The 27,180-nt window shown below is 40.8% G+C and overlaps 1 protein-coding gene across 3 annotated transcripts in view; it reads right to left on the bottom strand.

Moving 5' to 3' along the window:
* immp2l (inner mitochondrial membrane peptidase subunit 2) overlaps window positions 1-27,180 on the bottom strand; it is a 568,918-nt gene that overhangs the window by 5,609 nt on the left and 536,129 nt on the right. For 2 of the 3 annotated variants that reach the window (XM_072267626.1, XM_072267624.1), the window contains exon 6: window positions 24,251-25,413. In XM_072267626.1, the coding sequence (XP_072123727.1) occupies window positions 25,270-25,413 (144 nt within the window). In that variant the 3' untranslated portion in view covers window positions 24,251-25,269. Of the gene's footprint in view, window positions 1-3,961; window positions 4,032-24,250; window positions 25,414-27,180 lie in introns of those variants that run through there. The other variant, XM_072267627.1, reaches the window with a different exon arrangement.

Below are 27,180 nucleotides of genomic sequence, written 5' to 3'. Positions count from 1 at the left end.
TTTCCGTTCCAGGACATCTCAAATGTCCTCTTTCTTTAAGGATCGTGGTTTCCCTTCTACCATCATCAATGATACCCTCACCTGCAACTCCTCCATTTCCCGCACTTCAGCCCTCACCCAATCCTCCCTCAACCACAACAGGGACAGAGTTCCCCTTGTCCTTACCTACCACCCCACCAGCCTCCGGATCCAGCACATTATCCTCCGCAACTTCTGCCACCTTCAACAGGACCCCATCACTAAGCACATCCTTCCCTCTCCACTCCTCTCCGCTTTCCGCAGGGATCGGTCCCTCCGCAACTCCCTGATCCACGCGTCCCTCCCCACGGATCTCCCACCCGGCAGTTATCCCTGTAAGCGTAAGTGCTACATCTGTCCCTACACCTCCTCTCTTGCAACCATTCAGGGCCCCAAACAGTCCTTCCTGGTGAGGCAACACTTCACTTGTGAGTCTTTTGGGGTCATCTATTGCATCCAGTGCTCCCAATACAGCCTCCTCTACATCAGTGAAACCTGACGCAGATTGGGGAACCACTTCGTCGAGCACTTCCGCTCCATCCGCCACAACAGACAGGATCTCCCGGTAGCCACCCACTTCAGCTCTGCTTCCCATTCCCATTCAGATATGTCCATACATGGCCTCCTCTACTGCCGTGATGAGGCTAAACTCAGGTTGGAGGAGCAACACCTCATATACCATCCAGTTAGTCTCCAGCCCCTTGGTATGAACATAGAATTCTCCAACTTCCAGTAATTCCCTCCTCCTCCCTTCTCCTATCTCTATTTCACTCTGCCCCCTCCCCCATCTGCCTATCACCTCCCTCATGGTTCTGCCTCCTTCTACTACCCATTGTGTTTTCCCCTATTCCTTCTTCACCCTTCCTGCCTATCACCTCCCTGCTTCCCCTCCCCCACCCCTTTATCTTTCCCCTTACTGGTTTTTCACCTGGAACCTACCAACCTTCTCCTTCCCACCCTCTTTATAGGGCGTCTGCCCCTTCCCTCTTCAGTCCTGACGAAGGGTTCCGGCCCGAAACGTTGACTGATCTTTTCCATGGATGCTGCCCAACCTGCTGATTTCCTCCAGAGTGTTGTGAGTGTTGCTTTGTGCTTTGACCCCAGCATCTGCAGAGTATTTTGTGTTTATAACTCTCTATGGCCTTTCACCATTTACAATGCATGTCCAGAATGGGATGGTATAGATTGCACTTGTCTACAACTCCAAAATCTCTCTAGTATTTAATCTATTCAACATGTGAGGATGCTGGAACTGAAATAAGAACTGGAGATAGTCAACAGGTTAGGCAGAACAAGGGTGACTCGAGTTTCTAGTTGCTTGTTGCCTGACTGTGGTCAAGATACCCCACCCTACACAGACCTTCTGCAAGAGGTATCACATACTGTTCCAATGAAATCTAGTTATGCTTGAGGAACAGCACCTCATCTTTCATCTTGGCATATTGCAGTCTTTATTGAATTCATCAGTTTTGTGAAGGCATTCTTTCCAAATATGTCTGAACTGGCCTGTTGTGAGACATGGTTACTACACCAGTAACATCAACTCAGTTTTAAACCCTTCTACTGAGCTGCAGAGTACTTCCTAAATTCTCGTTTATTTCAGACTTTAAGCAGCTGCTATGCTCTGCAGCTCACAAATTCCAGCACTTTTGTTTCATCTCCCTCTATTTACAGATGAGTTGTGACTAACCAACATTGGCAGTCCTCTATCAGCCAGCATGGAGGGCATTTGTAACATTTGAAATATCTTGCCCCACCCTACCACAGGCCCAACTTTCACATTTCCCTTGTCTGTAACATTTATTGCCACTGTTCTCTCACATGTCTAGTTTGGATGAAATGTTAATTCTGTTCCTCTCTCCACAAATGCTGCCTGACCTGCTGAATATTTGCAGCATCTCCTGTTTTTCAATTCCAGCATCTGCTCTTTTGCTTTCTGAACACCTACTGCCATCCCAGGTAATAGAAACATAGAAAATAGGTGCAGGAGTAGGCCATTTGGTAGCTGAAATGCAAGCTATTTGATTAGAACCTAATTCCCATGTTGGAATTCACTACCACCACCGTGACGATTGACGGACATTGACTGCCTTAAGGGCTTCCAAGAAATGCACTGCTCCTTTTTCAAAAACACCTCCCAAACTCGAGATCTTCACCTTCTACCAAAAGATAAGGATATTATAGAGTCATCACCAGTAGGTCACATGCTAACCTGTATTTACATACTAGACCTTTCTGCTGAACAGCACTGGGGAATATCTTCATCCCACAGACTGCAGGCATGGGCCAGAAAAGGTTTCATCTAAGTGGCTGGTTGAAAGAATGAAAGGTGAGCTGTAAGAAGACAGCAGGGACCAACTGTAAAAAGAAGTGCCACAAGCAATTCAGTTCAAAGATAATGCATTTGAGGAGGGCAACAAGGAACGGACAATAAATGGTAAGAAACTATTCAGTTTTGAAGATGATGAGGTTTTGGAATGCATGTCTACAGATCTGTCAAGGTAGCAGGACATTCAAAGAAGATAGTTGAGAAGAGAAATGGGATAGCAACCTTTATTAGCCAAAGCATTTATAAAGATTAAATTGTTTATGGTAGAACTGTATAAAGCACTAGCTAAGCTCCATTTCTAACATTGTATAACACTTTCATGTCATCACATTAGAAGATGAATACAACAGCATTAGATGCAGAGGAGAATCATGAGAGTGTTGTTAGAATGGAAAGTTTTATTAGGGAATGTTGGCTAAATGGGGGTGATTTGCTTGGAATGGGAAAAGCAGAGGGGAGATTAAATTAAGGCATATAATTTTGAGAGGCCTAGATAGTGTGAAGAGGATAAAACAGGCCCTTCAGCCCATCTAGTCCATGCCAAAACAATTTAAACTGCCTACTCTCATTGACTGGCACCAGGACCATAACCTTCCATCCCCCTACCTTCCACGTACCTATCCAAACTTTGTTTAAACATTGAAGTTGAGCTCGCATACACCACTTGCGCTGGCAGCTCATTCCGCACTCCCACAATCCTCTGAAAAATGTTTCTCCTCATGTTCCCCTGAAATGTTTCGCCTTTCATCCTTAACCTACAACCTCTGGTTGTAGTCTCACCCAAACTTAGTGGAAAATGCCTGCTTGCCTTTACCCTGCCTATACCCCTCATAATCCTGAACACCTCTATCAAATCTCCTCTCAATCTTCTACATTCTAAGGAATAAAATCCAAACCTATACAATCTTTCCTTATAGCTCAGGTCCTCCAGCCCCAGCAACATCCATGTAAATTTTGAATGTACTCTTTCAACCTTCTTTACATCTTTCCTTTAGGTTGGTGACCATAAATCCATGCAATACTCCAAATTAGGCCTCACCAACACCTTACACAACTGCAACATACCACCTCCTGTACTAATACTTTAATTTATGAAGGCCAATGTGACAAAGGCATTATTTATGACTCTATCTACTTGTAACACCACTTTCAACGACTAATAGACCTGTATTTCCAGATCCTTTTGTTCTACCGCACTCCTCAGTGCCCTACTGTTCACTGTGTAAGACCTACGCTGGTTGGTCCAACTGAAGTGCAACACCCCACACTTGTCTATATTATTTTCCATCTGCCATTTTTCAGCCCATTTTTCCAGCAGACTGAACCGCTCTGCAAGCCATGATAGCCTTCCTCACTGTCCATTATACCCCCAGTCTTGTGTCATCTGCAAATTTGATGATCCAGTTATCCGCATTATCATCCAGGTCATTGATATAGGTGACAAACAATAACGTACCCAGCACCAATCCCTGCAGCACTCCACTAGTCACAGGCCTCCTGATACAATATATGAACAAGCACATTTCAGTAGAGCTGATCATTTTAATCTAACAGTAAAGGCTGCAGCAGGTTACAAAATTTGTTCTTTACAGCAATGAAAACATGTATACTTACTCTGCTGTTAGATTCATTATCACTTGTAAGGTTGTAACTGTCCAGCTCCAATGACTTGTGTGTAGCGCATCTAATTGAGATACAGACGCAAACGAGTGAATCTACGGCACTGTATGGCCACGAGCTGGGCTAGTCACCACAGCAAAAAATAACCTTTGAAATACCGTGTGGCATCTTCCTTTTTCTTGAGCAGTTGACAGAATCATTTAAAATAAATCTACCAACCAGACCCCCATACATCATAATTCATACTAATTACTCTTTTTAAAATAAACACTCTAGAATTATTTCTGAGCAACCATTAACCAGCTGGTTAGAGCAGTTCATTAGTGAGTCACTTGAGACTTGTAGTGTGTGAGGGTACTATCATCAATTTAAATTTTTTTTTCATTGCCTTCCCTTGGATGTTTCCTCCACACAGCAGTACTTTAAAAATGACAGTATGACTATGATGCTTTAATTGGTGCCTATATGCTAATGATTGGTGAGGTGTAGTCCCTGGTTTTGGTTGTGAAAAAGCACACCTCTCACATTCCTAACGATGCAGGAAAATGTTTGCTCTCTTGTCGGTGAACCAGCCCTCCCTTCCCCTCTCCAGCCTCCTACACTGTTAGTTTTCTTTTTTGTTTTTCACTTAGTGATATATAATATGCTCTGTTTGAAGCTGACTTATTTGCACCCATGACTGTATAAAGCTTCCTATAAGCTATTCCTGCTTCTGACAGCATTGCTGTTAAATTCATGAGTGTTTACGCCAGCTCATGTGATACTAAAATGTGAGACAGACCATTCCTGAGATCTTGGTTCCTCAATAAGGAAACATTTGCATTACTTGTTAAATAACAGCAGAGGTTCTGATATAAACCCTTCCTGTCTGCACGTGCTAACATTACATTGGAAATTACTTTATAATTAATTGATGGTTCCTCCTTGTCAAAACATCGAGGAACCTTCACAAACACCCACAGGTCCCAATGATCCTGTAATTTCAGTCTCTGAGACTGATGTGAGAGCATCTTTCAGGAGGGTGTACCCAGGGGAAGTATCCAGCGCGGATGGGGTACCTGCTGAGTACTAAAGACCTGTGCCGACCAGCTGGCTGGAGTGTTCACTTCGGCAGTCTGAGGTACCCAACTGCTTTAAGCAGGCTTCAATTATACCAGTGCCTCAAAAGAATGTTTTAATCTGCCTCAATCACTATCATCCACAGTGATGAAGTGTTTTGAAAGGTTGGTGTTGAAATATATCAACTCCTGCCTGAGAAGCGACTTGGATCCGCTTTAATTTGCCTTACCAGCACAACAGGTCCACAGCTGATTCCATTTAATTGGCTCTTCACTCAACCCTGAAACACCTGCACAGTAAAGATGCCTACATCAAGATGCTCTTTATCAACTACAGCTTGTCATTCAGTACTATCATCCTCTCTAAACTAACCAATAGGCTTCAAAGCCTTGGCCTCAATGCCTCCTTGTGCAATTTTATCCTCGATTTCCTCACTGACAGACGTGAGTCAGTTCAGATTGGCATCAACATCTAACTCCACAACCTCCATCAGCACAGGTGCACCACAAGGCTGTGTGCTTAGCCCCTGCTCAACTTGCTTTACACTCATGACTGTGTGGCTAAGTACAACTCCAATGCCTTATTTAAGTTTGCCAATGACACCACTGTCATAGGCTGAATGAAAGGTGGTGATGAATCAGCATATAGGAGGGAGATTGAAAATCTGGTTGAGTAGTGCCACAACAACAACCTCTTACTTAATTTCTGCAAGACCAGGGAGCTGGTTATTGACTTCAGGGGCAGGAAGCCGGAGGTCTAGGAGCTAGGTCTCATTGGGGAAATCAGTGGTGGACAGCTTCAGCAACTTTAAGTTCCTCAATGTTATCATTTCAGAAGACCCGGGCCCAGCATATATGTGAGTGCAATTACAAAGAAACCATGGCAACCCCTCTGCTTCCTCAGGAGTTTGCGAAGACTGGACATCACATCTAAAACTATGACAAACTTCTCTTCTATGGACCTGTGGTGGAGAACATATTGACAGGCTGATTCGCAGCCTGGTATGGAAACACCAATGCCCTTGAATGGAAAATCTTACAAGAAGTAGTGGGTACAGCCCAGTCTATCATGGGTAAAGCCTCCCCACCATTGAGCACATGTACACAAAATGTTGTCACAGGAAGGCAGCATCAATCATCAGGGACCCTTACCATTCTGGTCATACTCTCTTATGCTCCCACCAGGAAGAAGGTACAGGAACCTTGGGACTCACTTCACCAGGTTCAGGAACAGTTATTACCCTCAACCCTCAGGCTCCTGAACCAGAGGAGACAACTTCACTTTCCCACAACCTTAGGACTCACTTTCAAGGACTCTTCATTTCATGTTCTTGATATTTACTGCTTATTTCTTTATTATTATTATTATTATTATTATTATATCTGCTTTTAGATTCTTTTAGTATTTGCACATTTTGTTGTCTTTTGCCCACTGGTTATCCGTCCTGTTAGTGTGGTCTTTCATTGATTCTATTATGGTTATTGAGTATGCCCACAAGAAAATGAATCTCAGCATTGTATATGGTAACGTATATGTACTTTGATAATACATTTATTTTGAGCTTTGAACGTTAATTTAACCGAATTTGAATTTATTCCCCTGAATCCACCCACAAAGGCTGACGCAATGTATTCCAGATTAATCCTTTCCTATACAATTACTTCTTAGTCATCTTTCAGGCTGAAAATCTCGTGGGTTAGAAATCCCTTTGCCTTAAATAGATGCGTTGTGTGGGTAGCCCATTTCTGTTTATCCTGGTGCCTGATATTCAGTCATAATTTTTAAGGACAAACAACAAAGTTGAGAATGCATAGTACATTGCTTTCTCCATTTGTACACTGTCAGGTGTCTGCTAGTAAACCATGACTGGTACCAATGAAACTGCCCTGTTCTAATTAGTTTAAATCAGCTTTTAAAGGGTGCATGCTCATTAGAGCATGGAGCTACTGGAAATAATTTTGAATATTTCAGTTGAGCCTCAGGAATGGATCTGAACAAGAAGAGGTGTGTACTTGGATCCAAGGACTCAGGGACAGTGCAGAAATATCTGGAATCCATTAATTCAAAACCTCAGTCATGTGTTTGAGATGAGTATTCTGAACCATAAAATAGATCAAGAAATTGTGGTAGAGCAGCACTCATGTCTAGGTCATGGCTACAGCACACATGCTCTACCCTCCACCCGCTCCTCACCCTTGTGAATCACTTGCATGCACTGATGCTGTCATCTCAGGATGACACAGAGATAGTCACTTTTCATTTCATCTCATAAGGTTTCCAGCAGTAGGAGGTAGTCTCACCTGAACAGGCAGTCCAGTCCCACAGCCAACGAAGCAGTAATTCCAGACATTTTGTCACAGAGCAATGAAGCCATTACCCCCCTCCCCCTTTATCATCTCCAAGCAGGGTTATACTGGCAGTATAATACCAGCAAATTGATTGACCCCTTTTTATTCCAGAGCTCTAGCAATAAGATTGAATTTGAGGAGTTTTCTAAGACATTCCTACAGTGTAAGATAGTCTCCTTGACCATTAATGCAATCTTCCCTTTCTCATCCTTCCTTATCATCCCTAAGCCTCTATATCAATCTGATGTTGAGTAATCAATGTACTATGAAGGAAGGAAAAGCAAGTAGATAACTTTGTAGGCTATAGAGAGGAGCTGAATCACCACAGAATGGAAAATCTCCCACTTCAGAAAAATCATTGATTCCTTATGGGATCTGCCTATGAGGTATGTGTCAATAGACAAAGTGCTTGCAGAAAATGAATTTCTGGTCAGGTTCTAATTCTGCCTCAATATTCTGATCTTTGCCACTGGCCTTCTGGGTCTTTTCTGTATTTGAATGTTTTACTTTTTATCTGGCAGCCAAAATGAGTACAATTCTCAAGGCACAGTCAGATCATTGCACTTCATGTTTGATATTTTTCTTTCTCTAACTTATGCCGTTGGTTTGGCCATGCAATGAAACGTTTTGTTTTCGGACAAATTACTTCCACTTGGGTTTTAAAACCCAGACTAGGGGACTTCTGGGCACAGTCTAAGTATTGAGCCATTCCTTTCAGAGTGTTATAAGAAACAAGTCCACTAGGACAGGGATTCTCAACCTTTTTTATGCCATGGACCAATACCATTAAGCAAGGGGCCTGAGGACCTCAGGTTGGGAACCTCTACACTAGAGGAAGGTAGAACCTTGGAATTTAGCTCTACAAAGTGCAATTGGCGCTGAGTCCATTTTTAATCTTAGAACGGAACTGGAAAGGTCTTTGATAACCCACATTATGAAGAGATATGGGGAGAAGGCAGGTATAGCCAGTTGAGTTGTTAATCACATGGAAGGATAGAAATGCTTGGTGATATACTGCCTTTCCTCCGTTTTCTGATTGTGTGCCTGCTTTTGGCTGGATGATGTACAGTGCCTTGAAAAAATATTCAGCCCTCGTCACTGTTTTCACATCTTATTGTCTCATTTTCTAAATTTAAAATACTGTATACTGAAGTAGGATTTTTGAGCTAATCTAACAAAACATTGTGCATTATGTCTAATCAAAAGAAAAATTCCAAAGCCTGTCAACATATTACTAAAACATAAAAACCAAAATTGTGAGGCTGATAAAGTATTCATCTCCTTTTTAATTACTACACCAACTTTCCTCAGCTGCAATATACTGTTTTACATTACCAACCTGTCCAATTTTTTGATGTTGAAAATTGGAGGATCTCCTGTTTTCAATGAATTCATAAGAATAAATTCATTCTCATTCTCTCTCTCCCTCCCTCCCTCCCCCCCTCCCCCCTCAGGTCCAACAAAATGTTATTTTCAACAGACGAAACTAAAATGAAGTCAAAAGAGCATTCAAGACATGTCAGGGAGATGGGAAATGACAATAGAGAAGCACAAATCTGGAAAAGGATATGAGACCATCTCAAAGTCACTGTACATACCTTGGAGCTCAGTGCAGCCTATTGTAAAAAGTAGAAAAATGATGAAACTACTGCCACACTGCCAAAGTCAGGCAGCCCCTCTAAACTTGAGAAAAATAGCACTTGTAAGAGCAGTCACTTTGAGCTGCAGAAGTCAGCGGCTGCAACTGGAGATGAAGTTCTTTGCTCCACAATCTTTAAAGTCTTGTACAAAATGGTTATTTATGCAAGAGTGTCAATGAAGAAGCCCTGGCTAAAAAAAACATTTCCTTTCCTGTAAAGTCTTTGCAAAGCATCATTTATGAGGTACTGTAAAGATGTGGAAGAAGGTCTTGTAGTTGGATGAGATTAAAGTGGAACGCTTTGGCCTCAACACTATGCCATATATGTGGTGTAAATCTAATACTGCATGTCAGCCATGGTGGAGGTAGCATCATGCTATGAGGGCGCTTTTCAACAGTAAGGATTGGAAAATTGGAAATCTGGTCAATATTAAGATGAATGTTGCTAAATACAGAGAAATCCAGGATAAAAACCTACCAGCCTGTGCCAGAAAACTTAAAGTTGGTGGTGGCAGGGTGGGGGAGGGGTGGGGGTGGTGAGTTTGTCTTTTAGCAGGACAACGACCCAAAGCACACTGCCAGAGCAACCATAGAGTGGCTTCAGATGAGGAAAACTGATGTCCTTGAGTGGACCAGTCAGAGTCATGACCTTAACCCAACTGAGCGTCTCTGGCAAGACCTCAAGATTGCTGTCCACCGCCGCTCCCCAACTAACCTGGCCGAGCTCCTGCAATTTTGCAAGGCTGAATAGGCAAATCTTGCTCCATCACATTATGCAAAGCTGATAGAGACTTATCCAAAAAGACTACTGGCTGTAATAGCTGCAAGAGGTGGTTCAACCAAGTACTGAGCAAAGGGGGACGAATACTTTTGATCTGCTAAAATTTCAGCTTTTGAATTTCAGTTTTTTCATGCTTTACAATTTTCCCTGTTTTTGGGCTCTTCTGTGAAAAAGGAACATGTGATTCACAAATGAAAATTCTCAGTTAAATTGATCAAGATCCACGGTTGTAACATTCATTTATGTGAACAGAAGGATGGGGGCTAAATAGTTCTTCTAGCAAGCTTTGCTTTGTTTTGCAAACAAAACAAATTCAATACCCATTTCTCTAATAACTAATTCTTCACATGCTAATAACTTGCATTTTGATCTTGTCAGTCTTACTTTTGAGCAGCGGTGTGAGTTTTGAAAGGAAAGTTATGCTGTCCAGCTGAAGATTAGCTCTGGCAAAGCCCAAGCTAACCAGCACTGAATGATGAGTGAAGATAGCCTGAACATGTCTTGTTGATACTTTAGACAATGTTAAGGAAAATACAGTTGTGGAGTTAAATTAAATGCATTGCAATACATGGGGAATTAAGAGCAATAGTTTGAAAATTCATTCAAGAGAGCAAGAACAGCTTCTAATGTTCAAACAAGTGACTTCTTAGAATGTGATCAGTGACTTCTAATTATCAACTCTTCAACTTCATCCTTGTTTTTTTCCTAATTCATACATTGCATCATCCTTTCTTTGCAGTATTCTCCTCCAGAGTACCCTCCTCTACTCATTTCTATAATTCTGAATCCTTAATTCTTATTTTAAACACTCCATCAGTGGCATGTTTTTAGTTACCAAAGCAGCAGTTCCTGAATGCCCTTCCCCTTCTCTCTCCCCACCCCACCCTCCTTTATCCTATCTTTTCAATTAAGCATTTGGCCATTTACTCTATTTCTCACTGTGTCTTAGAGAAACTTTTTGTTTATATGAAGCACTGAGGGAATTTGTATATCATTATAAGTGATTGTTGTTATTAAGGTGATGGAGGTAGAACACCCTAAGCTGCTAAATGCAGTGTGATGTAAGTACTCCCATAGTACTCTTATGTGGAAAGTTTCAGGATTTTGACTAATGGAAGACGTATCCCCAAGTCTGTACACTTAATGATAATGATGTGTCCATGTGTTTGCTCCTGTTCACTTCAAGTTACTTAAAAATATCAAAGTTAAAATTATTATTCTTGTATTTAAATCCATCCAAAGATCATCCCTTCCTCTTTCAAGACCCATGCCATGCCACAGCAAATGTTGGTCTTTAGGATTTCCTTACTTCTCTCTGTCCTGGCATTTGCTTTCACTGTTTTGCTCTACAGATTGGAAATCCTTCCTCAAATGTTATCTCCACATCTCCAAGTTGATCCACATCTTCAAAATGTCAATTACACTGTACTAATCTTGCTTGTGGACATTCTTAATAACTCTTTCAGCTGCATAGGATAACTTTCTGCATTAAAACCACTATATAGATGTGTTGTTTTTATTGTTTTGTAAACTTGCTGAAATTCAGACACCTCAGTTCCTGTCTAAAGAAACAACACATTTACATCTCACTACATATCATTAACAGAAGTTCGAAGAACATGCTTCAAACTTCACAGGTTGGTGTGCATTTTGAGTACTACAAGTATTAAAAAATGAAATTAACTGTCAATGGACAGCTCGCCTTGCAGTAAGAGATTAATCAGAGTCTGAGCCATTTATCTACAATACCTTGTGAGTGAAGGGGACGCAATATCAATTTCACTCTCCTTCAGGTTAAGGTGAAATACATTATCCATCCCCTGAGAATGATCTGGTTGTTTTTTTCTACAATATGATCAGAAAATACACTGGAGATGTGTATATGCAATGAATCAATAAGTCTCTGTCCTTGGAGAAATTCTATGAACATTTGATCTTGAGTCAAGGATGTGCTGAATCTCCAATTTGTGTTACAGATGGGCCTTGTGGGACAATTGAAGAAATAAAAACTGGTCCATAAGCATGCTCTGAAGCAACTGTCTCATCTTAGGAAGACAAAACAATTTAAACTATATGTTTTGAGATTAAAGTGTAATTGCTATGGGAATAGGGTCAATTTATCTGGACTATTTCAAACCAGTACTTTGAGATTATTATTAACCTGAGCTGTTCACATGACCCTAACCAACATCATAATTCAAATTGAATTTACTGAAAAACGTTTATTTTTGGAAATAGGGCATCTAACCGTGATCATTTTGGAATCATTTTTGTTTCGTTTAGGTAACATAAAAGCCCTGAACATAATTGTAGGTAATGCCATGGCTAATTTCAGAGTGCTCACACAAGTTATTTCTTAACCTATATCACTAAATTAGATTGCCTGGGAATTTGTCTCATTGACGTTAGGATTTTTCCACCTATTTTCACGATCATATTTCTTGTTGTATTCCCTAACACTTCAACAACTGTAATTGTTTTGAGTTTATTAAAAGAGCTATATAAGTGCAAGTTCTTTCTGTTCTTTTGCCCTTTGTGAAGTACTATAATTCAGGCCAGAATGTTATTTTGTTTTCACCACTGCGTTTATACTTTAAAGCAAAACTGAGCCAGTTTCAAATATTAGAGGGCGGATGTGGAAGCCTTAGAGAAGGTACAGAGGAAGTTTACCAGGATGCTCCCTGGATTAGAGAGTATGTTTTATGAGGACAGGTTGAGTGAACTAGGGCTTTTCTCTTTGGAGTGAAGGAGGATGTGAGGTGACTTGACAGAGGTGTACAAGGTTATAAGGAGGCAAAGATAGAGTAGACAGCCAGAGACATTCTCCTAGGCCAATATGAATATATGAGGGGGCATAATTTTATTAAGGTGACTGAAGGAAAGTATAGGGGAGATGCCAGAGGTCAATTTTTTTTTACAGAATGTGGTAGATGTGTCACCGATGGTGGTGGAGGCAGATGCATTAGGCATTAGGGACATTTAATTGACTTTTAGACAGGCACATGGATGAAAGATAAATGGAGTGCTATGCGGGGGGGGGGGGGGGGAGAGGATTAGATTGATCTTAGAGTAGGTTAAAAGATCAGCACAATATTGTTAGCCAAAGGGCTTGTACTGTGCTGTACTGGTCTATGTTCATTCTGTTTAGCAAATCTTAGTAGTGTCTCTCAAACTGCAGAATGCAAAGTCACAATTGCAAATGTGATCAAACATAAAATCATTAAAGATCTTTACCTTGGATGGATCCTCGATTTAATACTACATTCAGTTTAGAGCAATAAGTAAGTTCTGTAGCGGTTGCATTACCCTGACCAGCATGACAAGGCATAAACTATTTTAAGGGCTGATTGCATGTTTATGGCTTAAATTCCCATGAGTGAGTAAGGTCATAGAGCAATAGAATTGAGCTGTTTAAAATGATAAATGGATACAATATTCTTTGGAGAAATGCAGAAAAAGTACATCATATGAGCTCAACCAGCTAGGACTAAACATTTTTTCCAGAGTGTACAGTGGTAGACGTCTTGAAAACACAGATCAAAAGGTTGTGGTCAATGTCAATTGAAAACTTCAAGATTGATATTGATTGATTGTGTGTCAAATAAAGATAGCAAGAAGTGAAAACTGATGGTCAGTTAGAATGGTCAACACTTCAGAGTGCGATAGGTTGCTTCACTTAGAATAGACTAGTTGGTTTCTATTTTAAATAATCACGAGCATTTATTATAATTGTGGTGTACATAGTTATTTGTGGCTAAACATGAGTTTACCATTTTTGAAGGATGTAGAACAAATAATGAAATTAAACTGAACAGAAGTACATTATGTTGTATAGATTAGCTTGATGAAATATTTATTTATAAATCATAAAATGCTGAAAGCCTCAGGAGGTCAGGAACTATAAGTGGACAGATCAACATATTCTGGCCAAGACCCTTCACTGGAAAAGTGAGAACATGGGCGTAATTTAAGTTACAGAAATGGAAAAAGCAAAGAGAACAGAGGAAATGTTTGTGATATGATGCAAACCAATGTTGTCAAGGTAACAATGACTATAAAAAAAACTGCATTTGGAGACGGAAGAAAAACACAAAATACATTGGATAAGGAAGGTACAGGCAAGCCACTGAAAGAAAGAAATAAAGGGAGTACCAGAAATTTTTAAAACTTCAGTATCAAGTCCAATAGTTGTAAGGTATTTCAATGGAAGATTAAGTGCTGTTGCTCAAGCTTACTTTCGAAATGAAGACAGAGAGGTCAGTGTAGGAGTGGGATAGAGAAGTAAAATTACATGGCACTAGAATCTTATGGATGCTTTATGGACTGAACAAACTTGGTTTGCAAAGTAGTTACCCAATCTGTGTTTGGTTTCTCTAATATAGAGGAGACAATCTTGAGAATAATGGATGTAATATATACTAAATCAGAAGTTGTCGTGAATTTGTACTTAATCTGTAAGGGATGTTAGGATTGGTGGATGGTGGGAAGAGGGAATCGGGGAGATGCTATATCTCTGGTTACAGAGGAAAGTGCTGAGAGAGAGGTGAGTAGCTGATGCAGCTGCAAGATAAGACCATTGACGGAACATTTCCTTTAGGATGCTGAAAGGAAAGGTGTGTCTCGTGTTGGTATCCTGGTGGTGATATAGCAAATTATCGAGGATTATCTATTTTATGTGGAGGTTGGTGGGATTGAGTAAGAAAAGAGGGAACCCTATCCTCAATCTGATTGGGAGGGGAGTGGGAATGAGGAGAAGTAGTTAAAAATCCGGTAAGAGATGGAGAAATTTGGAGCATGGAATGGAGACTTTCAGGATGCAGAGTGGGGGACGTACTAGGTAGCTGTGGGAATCAGTGGAATATTAATGGATGGATATCGGTAGCTGAGGTAGGGTTACAGATGTCAAGGAACAGATGGGTATAATCAGACCTAGACATCTAAACTTGAGAGCAGGATATAAACTTGCATTAAAGTTAATGAATATTTTGAATTTTGTACAATTGCAGGAAGCAGCACCACTTCAGTCATCAATGCAACAGAAAGAAAACTGATAGACAGATCTTGAAATAAAACTGCAGCATATAATCAACAAAAAACATATGAATGTCTTAGGTCCATACAAATTTCCATAACTGTGTATTTGAATACAGCCATTTTCTCCAGTCAGTTTCGGTAAGGGTTTAGCTAGACCTCTATCCAAGGAAAAAATAAGACCATCAGACTATTGAGGTGTTGTGGGATTTGATGTCTGTTGTGAAGATGAGTCATTTGGTACCAGGGATCTGGAAACTATCAAAATGCTGGAGGGTATCAGAAGCAACAGGGATATCAGTGGACAAGTGGAGAAAGTGTAGGATCAAAGTAGGAAGAATTAAGTTCTTTGGTCTAAGAACAGGCTGAAAAAAAAAGGGTCTGGAGGAATAGTCCCAGTAGAAGCATATAGTGCAGCTCTGGGTTATGCAATGGAGGACGGATTTCCCAAGGAATTGAAGTCAAAGAACAGCTGAAAAGTGATGGTCAGATGGTTGGTGGCTGGATCATGATCTAGTGAGAAGCATAGAGCTGAAAGCTGACACTGGATGTCCACTAGGTAGCAGTTAATCCTTATTTGCAGGTTTGAGATCCAAGTCAGGGTTGGTCCTTGATGAATGGAACACCGAGGAAAAATTTCAGTCAATCAATTTTGCATGCTAGTTTGTAATGAATGTGTCTACCATAGGTAGGAGGCTGGAATGAAGGATCTAGCTGGATCAGAAATGCTGGAGAGAGGAGAAATGGTGCACAATCTGGGGTGTGGTACAGTCTGTTAGGGTGACCCTGAGATACCAGTTTATCCTCATTGCCCTCAGTCTCATATATTGCCCAAAATGCTTCCCCATCATCGTCAGCATGGGCCTTGTGCTGAGCCCACTGCTGTACACTCTGATCATGCATGACTATCTGGTCCATCAACTGAATAGTCACATTGTCAAGTTCACTGATGAAATAACAGTAGTGAGAACGATTTACAGAGAGGAGGTAGAAGAGCCTGAGGTCTGGTGCCAGGCATATAACTTCTTCTTCAATATCAACAAGGCAAAGGAGAAAGTTATTGACTTCAGGAGAACTCACACCATTCACATCCCTGTTTACTTTGGTGGCACAGAAGTAGAAATTGCAAGCAGTTTCAAACTCCTGGGAGTGCATATCTCACACAACTTCTCATGGTCCTAGGACACATTCTACACAATCAGGAAAGCTTACCAATGCCTCTAATTTTTGTGGAGGCTGAAGAGAGCTGGACTATGCACATCTATACTCACATCCTTCTACAGATGCGCAGCAGACAGCATCCTAATGTGATGCATCACTGCATGGTACGGAAACTGCATGGCAGCAAACAGGAAGGCTCTACAGTAAATTGTCAAAACTGCCCAAAATATCACTGGCACCAGCCTACCTGCCATCAAAGGGATTCAGTATTTGCAGAAAGTTGGTGGAAAAGGGCCAGAAACATCATGAAGGAACCCACCTACTCTGCTCATTTACTGTTTGTCCCTCTCCCATTAGGGAGGAGGCTATTTTACATTCATGCCAGGAACACTGGACTCAAAAACAGTTACTTTCCCCAAGCAGTAAGGCTGATCAGTACCTCCACCCACTAACTCTATCCATTCACAGCCCTCCCCCATGAACACTATTTTATCCTTTTTATGTCAGAGTTCCTGGGTTTAGTGTCATTTTATGAATTAACAATCAATGTATATAAGCTATCGTTTGTATTTCTATTTTTTTTATTATTACTGTGTTTTTTATCGTGTTTTTTTGGTGCAGCATCAGATCCAGAGTAACGTTTTGTTCTCCTTTATACTTGCGTACCAGAAATCACATTAAACAATCTTGAATTCTTGAATGAACTGGACGACCCAATGGGTTACTACGTTAACAGACAAACAGAGATTGGTGGAGTTGTGAACAGTTAAGGTTACCAAATGAGACAGCAGGATATAGATCAGTTACAGACATGGGCAGAGAATGGCAGATGCAGTTTAATCCAAGAAAGTGAAAAATGAAATTTATGGTGGAGGTATGCAGCTGATGTCAGGACCCTTACAGCATTGATGTACAGAGAAATGTTGGTGTCCAAGTCCATTGTTTCCTGAAAATGGCATGCGTGGTAAAGATGACATTTGACATGCTTGCCTTCATTGTTTCAGGCTTGGAGTATAAGTGTAAGGAAGATGTGTTGCAGTTATATAAAACTTTGGTTAGGCCATGCTTGGATATTGTGTGCAATTCTTGTAACCTCATTACAAGTAGGACATAGATACTTTGGAAAGGGCACAGAAGAGGATTACCAGAATGTTTATTCTGGAGCTTGTGAATCTGTGAGGAGATGTGACAGAAATTTATAAGATTACTGTGTTGGCTAGAAGAAACTACAGTCTACAATTAGATGAATCAAGGACAGGGGAAGCAAACAAACCGATTGTCTTTGTTCCCCCCCCCCCACCCCCCACCCCCCACCACCCCTCATTTTGTGGACTCTGAGCTGATTCATACTCTGGAATAATCTAATCAGAGCAATTGAATACGGACACAAGGAGCTTCAGGTAATGACCTGCTAAAACTGAGGCCATTTTCAGACAAGTAACTATTTGTTATGTAAACAGTGTGGACTCTGAATTGATCCTAGCTCTGGGATATCTAATCACAACAATTGAACGTGGACACAAGGAGATTCGGGTAATGAGCTGCTAAACCTGAGACCATTCTCAGAGAAGTAGCTACTTACTAGGTAAAGTGCCAATCCTACCATAGAAGCGATCCATAATCTCATTAGATTATGTCTGGGACACCTCATTTAACTAGTCTGGATCAATCAGAGTTGAAAAACACAAATACATGAGGCTGGGTTGGGCAAAACCATGAAACAATGTTGGTTGCAGCCCGAGACTAGAACCAGTAAGAAGGTGAGCCAGGTAGGTAAGGTGACCTTGAGTCAATGGGATGGAGATCGACCAGTTCAACGGATAAAGAAAAATATTATAGTCAGGAGCTCCAAACACACAGGGATGATAACTTTCCAGCAACCAGAGACCAACCGTTGTGGATAAGGAGGACCCCACAGACACGTAGAGATCAAAACTATGAGCAATGCCTGGTCATCGCTGATTCCTTTCCTGGGTAATACCTTATCTCTTCATTGACTGTTCATGGAGGATCAGGGATTCTAGTGGGGTGCACACAGGTGGTTGGCTTGTGAATCCTCGTTGAGAAAGTACAAGTTACTTATTGGTACATACAGATTCTCTGTGCCTCACTGATCATTATTACAAGGGGTGATTCTTGTAACAACAGGGTAGACAGTCAGAACCTCTTTCCTGGGATAGGAATGTCAAGTAATAGAGGACATACATTTAAGGTGAAAGGTTGAAAGTTTAAAGGAAATTTGTGGGAAAGGTTTTGGGCTGCCAAAGAGGTAGAAGCAGCTCTAATAGTAGCTGTTAAAATAGACACATCAATGTGCAGGGAATGGAGGAATAGCAATCGTGCAGAAGCAGAAGAGATTTAGTTTAATTTGGCACTGTGTTTGGTGCAGACATCATAGGCCAAATAGACTGTTCCACGAACAACAGGAAATCTACAGATGCTGAAAATACAAGCAAAACACAATGCTGGAGGAACTCAGCATGCCAGCCAGTAACTACAGAAAGGAGTAAACAGTCGATGTTTTGGGTTTACTCTTTTCCATAGATGCTGCCTATCCTGCTGTGGCTTATTCCAGTTTTGTACTGTTCTATATTCTGTGTTAAAACAATTTCAGGTAAGCCCGTTTCCACCTGCAACTCCCGCCCCCCCCCCCCACCTCCTTCACTCCATAGATTTCCTGTAGCATTCTGTTTCAGTTTTTCTCATTTTCCATTTCTGTTTCCAAATGTGTTTTTTTTAGTAAGGTGATTGTTATCTTGACAGCTTTGGTTTGCACCCTATCATAGCCATTCCCTTTGTTCTTGCCACTTCTCTGCAAAAATGGATTCCTGTCACAGTATGTGGACAGGCCGACCAGGGGAATGCCATACTAGATCTAGTACTAGGTAATGAACTGGGTCAGGTCACAGATCTCTCAGTGGGTGAGCATCTGGGGGACAGTGACCACCGCTCCCTGGCCTTTAGCATTATCATGGAAAAGGATAGAATCAGAGAGGACAGGAAAATTTTTAATTGGGGAAAGGCAAATTATGAGGCTATAAGGCTAAAACTTGCGAGTGTGAATTGGGATGATGTTTTTGCAGGGAAATGTACTATGGACATGTGGTCGATGTTTAGAGATCTCTTGCGGGATGTAAGGGATAAATTTGTCCCGGTGAGGAAGATAAAGAATGGTAGGGTGAAGGAACCATGGGTGACAAGTGAGGTGGAAAATCTAGTCAGGTGGAAGAAGGCAGTATACATGAGGTTTAGGAAGCAAGGATCAGATGGGTCTTTTGAGGAATATAGGGAAGCAAGAAAGGAGCTTAAGAAGGGGCTGAGAAGAGCAATAAGGGGGCATGAGAAGGCCTTGGCGAGTAGGGTAAAGGAAAACCCCAAGGCATTCTTCAATTATGTGAAGAAAAAAAGGATGACAGGAATGAAGGTAGGACCGATTAGAGATAAAGGTGGGAAGATGTGCCTGGAGGCTGTGGAAGTGAGCGAGGTCCTCAATGAATACTTCTCTTCGGTATTCACCAATGAGAGGGAACTTGATGATGGTGAGGACAATATGAGTGAGATTGATGTTCTGGAGCATGTTGATATTAAGAGAGAGGAGGTGTTGGAGTTGTTAAAATACATTAGGACAGATAAGTCCCCGGGGCCTGACGGAATATTCCCCAGGCTGCTCCACGAGGCGAGAGAAGAGATTGCTGAGCCTCTGGCTAGGATCTTTATGTCCTCGTTGTCCACGGGAATGGTACCGGAGGATTGGAGGGAGGCGAATGTTGTTCCCTTGTTCAAAAAAGGTAGTAGGGATAGTGCGGGTAATTATAGACCAGTGAGCCTTACGTCTGTGGTGGGAAAGCTGTTGGAAAAGATTCTTAGAGATAGGATCTATAGGCATTTAGAGAATCATGGTCTGATCAGGGACAGTCAGCATGGCTTTGTGAAGGGCAGATCGTGTCTAACAAGCCTGATAGAGTTCTTTGAGGAGGTGACCAGGCATATAGATGAGGGTAGTGCAGTGGATGTGATCTATATGGATTTTAGTAAGGCATTTGACAAGGTTCCACATGGTAGGCTTATTCAGAAAGTTAGAAGGCATGGGATCCTGGGAAGTTTGGCCAGGTGGATTCAGAATTGGCTTGCCTGCAGAAGGCAGAAGGTGGTGGTGGAGGGAGTACATTCAGATTGGAGGATTGTGACTAGCGGTGTCCCACAAGGATCTGTTCTGGGACCTCTACTTTTCGTGATTTTTATTAATGACCTGGATGTGGGGGTAGAAGGGTAGGTTGGCAACTTTGCATACGACACAAAGGTTGGTGGTGTTGTAGATAGTGTAGAGAATTGTGAAAGATTGCAGGGAGACATTGATAGGATGCAGAAGTGGGCTGAGAAGAGCAGATGGAGTTCAACCCGGAGAAGTGTGAGGTGGTACACTTTGGAAGGACAAACTCCAAGGCAGAGTACAAAGTAAATGGCAGGATACTTGGTAGTGGAGGAGCAGAGGGATCTCGGGGTACATGTCCACAGATCCCTGAAAGTTGCCTCACAGGTGGATAGGGTAGTTAAGAAAGCTTATGGGGTGTTAGCTTTCTTAAGTCTAGGGATAGAGTTTAAGAGTTGTGATGTAATGATGCAGCTCTATAAAACTCTGGTTAGGCCACACTTGGAGTACTGTGTCCAGTTCTGGTCACCTCACTATAGGAAGGATGTGGAAGCATTGGAAAGGGTACAGGGGAGATTTACCAGGATGCTGCCTGGTTTAGAAAGTATGCATTATGATCAGAGATTAAGGGAGCTAGGGCTTTACTCTTTGAAGAGAAGGAGGATGAGAGGAGACATGATAGAGGTGTACAAGATAATAAGAGGAATAGATAGAGTGAATAGCCAGCGCCTCTTCCCCAGGGCACCACTGCACAATACAAGAGGATATGGCTTTAAGGTAAGGGGTGGGAAGTTCAAGGGGGATATTAGAGGAAGGTATTTTACTCAGAGAGTGGTTGGTGTGTGGAATGCACTGCCTGAGTCAGTGGTGGAGGCAGATACACTAGTGAAGTTTAAGAGACTACTAGACAGGTATATGGAGGAATCTAAGGTGGGGGCTTATATGGGAGGCAGGGTTTGAGGATCGGCACAACATTGTGGGCCAAAGGGCCTGTACTGTGCTGTACTATTCTATGTTTTTTTTTATAAACATTTGGTTTCTCACTTTTCCAGTTCCAATGAAAGAAGACACTAGACTGAAAGCTTAACCCCACTACCCACCACCCCTCACCTCCTCAGGCGCCATGATCTGCAAGTTTTTTGCTCCAGTTAATTTATTGTGTATACTTCTATACAATTAGAGATATTTGTGGCAAATTGCAATTTGCTCAAAGGAAACAAAAGCAAAATATTGTACAATTCAATCATATATGTTCACATTTTTATTTTTTCAACAGATTTATGCATATCATGTGAATTTCATTGGCACATTGGTTTTTATAATCTGTGCATAAAAATAAAGGAATTTCTGTTTTCATGAACTGGAACCCCAACACTGGACCACTGAATTATCAAAAGGAATGCCAATTATTTTGAAAGTACTTTGATAAAAATATAAAAATAACTGTAACAGCACAAATGAAGAACTGATAAAGATAATTTCTCTAGGAATTTCTTGATTCAGAGCACTTTAGAATTAACAATGCTTTTTTAACAATTCTGAAATAAAAGTAGACTTCATATTTTATTCAGTATCAAGTCATAGAGAATGCCTTGTTTGTGCTCATCTTTTTTCGCATTTCTACTCACTTCTATCATGCCATTTAAAAGAAATTGTAATTTGCCTTTGAGGTAGCATTTTAATTGCCAATCATACATCTCTCATTTTAGAAAGGACCATAATTATGGCTCAATTCTAGTTCTGCTCTCACAGTATTGCTTTTTCTGCCTTTACAGTTATCCTTCCCTGAGCTGATAAGCACACTTTAGGTTTACACACAATTCGTTCAACACCAGATGCTCTTCTCCGGTGAAGCCGAACTGCAGTTGTTGCATGTTCTTCTCATCTTCAGTGAGCAACTAAAGCGAGACATAGTATAAGTGGTATTCAAGTAACATTGCAGAGTATACAATCCGATAGTTTGGCCAACAAACCAATTCCTTACAGTACTTTATCTATCCCATAACCTTCCAAAAAAATACTCAACCTATTATTTTGATAGTATATATTTGTGTGGTTGATGGAGAAAAAAAGTTCACACAGCCATCCTAGACTCATTTGAATACAATTACTATTTGCTTTGCCTTTCTCTTAACGATTTGGTACTCCATCCATAACTATTTTTAATTTGAAATATGATAGCAACAATTTTTTTAAAAAGCACTTTGAGTACCACATAACTTCTGTGGTTCAACTGCTACACGTTGAGTAGCCACCACATTGAAAGAATTAATTGAAATAATCACAAGAGATGTTACAGATGCCGGAAATCTACAGCAACACACACATTATATGCAGAAGGCACTCAGCAGGTTAAGCAGCATCAACAGAGGGGAATAAACAGTCGACATTTCAGGCCAAGACCTTTCATCAGCCTAAACCACTGATTGCTTATTCCCCTGTATTGAATCTGCCCTGACTTGATGAATTCCTCCAACATTTTGTGTGTATTTGAAGTACGGTTCTACCAATGGCTTGTCACAAACGCTTCTTAAGGGTATTAATTTTTAAAATGGGATTTGTTTTGGAATACCTTTTTTTGTGTTAATATGGCTGAAATAGTATCTTTGTTTGGCACATGCACAGACCCCATGGAACACCATTGTGTAATCATCTCACATGTACACTTTTAAATTGTTGGACAATGAGTCCCAATAATCCTGAATGCTATTTCCTTTCCTGTTGTTAAAATGACTGCCAGCTTAAACTGCAGGGATCAAAGGGATATTCATTCCTGTCTGCATTAAATACCATCTTAATAAGTGTTGAAATTATCTGCTGAAGCATTTAGCAGATGGGAAGAGGAAAGTTTGTTTTAAGCCTTGAATAAAAATAGAAATAAGTTGTGTTTATACAACCTAAAATATAGAAAAGATGAAATCAACAAACTTACTCATGATAAACAAAATTACTGTTTAAAGATTAAACTAAATACAGTAAAACCTGACAGCTTCCAAACAGTTTTACATGTTATTCACATTTAGAAGCAGATCAGGATTTTTTTTTGGATTGAAAAATAATACTTTATGAATCTCTTTGGTAAAATTAACCTTTAGAGTTATCATGAAGTAAACATTAAAATTGATCATTTTGAGTTCTTTGAGATAAAATTCTGTATTTTAAGGTCATAATTTTCTAAGCTGTTGAGAAACTGAAAATGTCCATTTATTTTCTTTGAGGTAAGACACAAATCAAAAAATAGTAAAATCTACTTCAAGTGTACAAGTTGACAAAAACATCATTAACATATTTAATGTATGATCTGTTTAATTAACAGAATATTGGGATGTACTGTAAAACATAGAATTTCCTCGTGGTTACTCAGTGATAACTTGGCTTTACGCATACTATCCACAAAAAAATTAACCTTCCTCCAAAGCTCTAGACCCTGGGAAGTGCGGATCAATATTTATATCATATTACCTTTCAATGTGGGAGGACATCAATGGGAAAATTCACTATTGTCTCCGTGGCACAAGCTCAGCCTTTGGTTGTCTGAGGAGAGATGGCTGTAAATCAAGATTTCAAACTAGGTAGTGAGTGATAAATTTAACTGACAACAGTAGTCCCCATCCTCTTAAACTTCAAAGATAACTATTTACAAAAGACGTGTCAAAGAGACATCACCAACATAATTAACATGTTCTTTTGGGCTAACACCTACAGCACTGAAGCTCCAATGAAACTCAGCCATCTCAGCCACGTGACCTGCGCACCAGGCATCTTACAGCAAGCTTTGTTACTACAAAAGACTGGCATAACAGAGAAAATGTTTAAAGGATTCTTCTCAAAATCTGATTGGAAAAATATGTAGCATCCTTGCTAGCCTTTGGGAATATCTATCCTGTGTCTGATCAGCATGGAGAAGGAGCATCTGACATGGCGCTGAGAAATCCATCAAAAATGGAAGAGAGCACACCACTTTACACACCGTCCCCATTTTTACACAAAGCTTTAGCAGCCACTTCAAAACTTATAATGGTAGAGTGGGTGCAAATCATCATTCACCTCTGAGGAAGTGTCTAGGAAGAAGGTAGTACTAACCCAGTGAAAATATTAAATACCCACACCGTCAAAAAGGCAAAGTTACTTTAATCTTGTTCCGTGAACATCATTCTCCAAAGATTACCCTTGTCATGGGCAATAGTGTACCTGATTAGTGTACTACCAGTATTTGTTGTCCTCTTTATGTCAATGTTTTTAAATGTGGGGTAATCAGCAGGCAGCTAAGAGAAACAGGTTTGAGCTCAGACATTTCAGGTTATTTGTGTATGGGGTGGCAGAGGAAGAGGTGATAGTTATTCTCTGGATTTAAGGTGGGTTTAGGCCAAAGGTTCACAAGTGAAAGATCACTGCTGTTATAACCTCATAACCTAAAAACGTCTAGGCGCTAAAGAAATAACAATTGTCACAGAAGAAATCTGGGCACAATTTCAGTGCTATCTAGGTGGTTCCTACATGTGTACTGGATCTTCCATCTACTTCCCCTGCATCATGAGATCTGTCACCCGTACTGGCTGAGTTCAGCAATAGTCTTTGCGGTATATACAGTCAGTGCAGTCAGTGCTTGCAAAATGAAACAGATAAAGATTATAAACATGTTTCCATCTATTTGGATGTCAAGAAGAGCAGCTCCTTCAAGCATGAATTAACTCAATCTGCCGCAGTAAATAATAGGGTCCGGCCCATAATTTAAAGATTCTAATCTTTTACAGATATGCTGAAAAGTGGGCACAGGAATTTCCATGCCCTAATCTTAACATAATATCAATGACATCAAATATTTTCTAAATGCTTAACTGGATAAAAAGGATTTGGTGCTATTGGGATTTATTGGAATAAATTTTCATTGACATTTCTTCATAAATTTAGTTCTGGCTCAAAAACCAGGTATATTGTTCAAGGTTGACAAAAATACAACTCAAACAGTAGCAAAAATCAAATAAACCTGTTCTGTGTGATAGAGTACATTGTAGAAGTATTTCTTAGCTTTAGAAATTTCATGTGTGTGAAATGTGCAATGTAATGAAAAGTTACAAAGCACTTTCACGATTAGAACAACAGCTTGTTGATTGCGCTGGAATCTTGCTTCAATCAGCCATCTGCTTCATCGACACATTCATCATCCTGAGACATCAGAGGTCTGCGTCTCTCAGGCAGTTGTGCTTGTAACTTCATCCAACGATTTGGAGGCCAGATGATGTGTGAAGCACGGGCATGAACCAGTCCAAGAGAAACCTGTAAAAGAGAAAACGTAAAACCCAAAGTAGTCACAGTAACATTACCTTGCTCTAGTAGTCCTGTTTGGGCTGCAATTGTGGCTTTTGCTTTAAAGGGCTCCTAGAATTTCACCCTACTGATTAGACGATAAGACATAGGAGCAGAATTAGGCCATTTGGCGCATCGATTCTGCTCTACCGTTTAATCATGGCTGATGCTTTTTTCCCCTCCTCAGCCTCACTCCCCAGCCTTTTCCCCATAACCTTTGATGCCGTGTCCAATCAAGAACCTATCAAGCTCTGCCTTAAATACACCCAACGACCTGGCCTGCAGACTGCCTGTGGTAATAAATTCCACAAATTTGCCACCCTTTGGCTAAAGAAATTTATCCGCATCTCTGTTTTAAATGGTCATCCCTCTATCCTGAGGCTGTGTCCTCTTGTCCTAGACTCCTCCAACATGGGAAACATTCTTTCCACATCTACTCAGTCTAGGCCCTTCAACATCGAAAGGCTTCAATGAGATCCCCCCCTCATCCTTCTAAATTCTAGCAAGTACAAACACAGAGCTATCAAACATTCCTCATATGGTAACCCTTTCATTCCCAGAATCATCCTTGTGACCCTCCTTTGAACCCTCTCCAATGCCAGCACATCTCTTTTGAGATAAGGAGCCTAAAACTGTTCACCATACTCAAGGTGAGGACTCACAAGTGCCTAATAAAGCTTCAGTATCACATCCCTGCTCTTGTCTGCTAGATCTCTTGATGAATGCTAACATTGCATTTGCCTTTCTCACCACCGATTCTACCTGCAATAACCTCTATGATGTTCTGCACAAGGACTCCCAAGTCCCTCTGCATCTCAGATTGTTGGATTTTCTCTCTATTTAGAAAATAGTCTGCACATTTATTTCTACTACAAACGTGTATTACCGTACATTTTCTAACATTGTATTTCAATTGCCACTTTCTTGCCAGTTCTCCTAATCTGTCTAAGTCCTTCTGCAGCCTACCTGTTTCCTCAACACTATCTTCCTCTCCACCAATCTTCGTATCATCTGCCAAATTGGCAACAAAGCCATCTAGTCCATCATCTAAATCACTGATACACAGCATAAAAAGAAGCAGGCCCAACAGCAACCCCTACAGAACACCAGTAGTCACTGGCAGAGAACCAGACAAGAATCCTTTTATTCCCACTTGCTGCCTCCTACCAATCAGCCAATGCTCTAACCATGCCAAGAATTTTCCTGTAATGCCATGGGCTTTTAACTTGGTAAGCAGATTCATGTGTGGCACCTTCTCAAAAGCCTTCTGAAAGTCCAAATATATAACTTCCACTGCATCCCCTTTATGTATCCTACGTCTAGTCTCCTCAAAGAATTCCTATAGGTTTGTCAGGCAAGATTTTCCCTTAAGGAAACCATTCTGACTTTGTCCTATCTTATAGACAATAGACAACAGACAATAGGTGCAGGAGTAGGCCATTCAACCCTTTGATCCAGCACCGCCATTCACTGTGATCATGGCTGATCATCCACAATCATTATCCATTTCCTGCCTTATCCTCATAACCTTTGATTCCGCTCTCTTCAAGAGCTCGATCCGTCTCTTTCTTGAAAGCATCCAGAGACTTGGCCTCCACAGCCTTCTGGGGCAGAGCATTCCATATATCCACCACTCTCTGGGTGAAAAAGTTTTTCCTCAACATCCGTTCTAAATGGCCTACCCCTTATTCTTAAACTGTGGCCTCTGGTTCTGGACTCACCCATCAGCGGGAACAT

Source organism: Mobula birostris, chromosome 9 (genome assembly GCF_030028105.1).
Source record: "Mobula birostris isolate sMobBir1 chromosome 9, sMobBir1.hap1, whole genome shotgun sequence".
In the NCBI taxonomy this organism is placed as follows: Eukaryota; Metazoa; Chordata; class Chondrichthyes; order Myliobatiformes; family Myliobatidae; genus Mobula; species Mobula birostris.
Note: the sequence above shows the minus strand (reverse complement) of the source record. Positions and strands in the feature narration are given on the sequence as shown.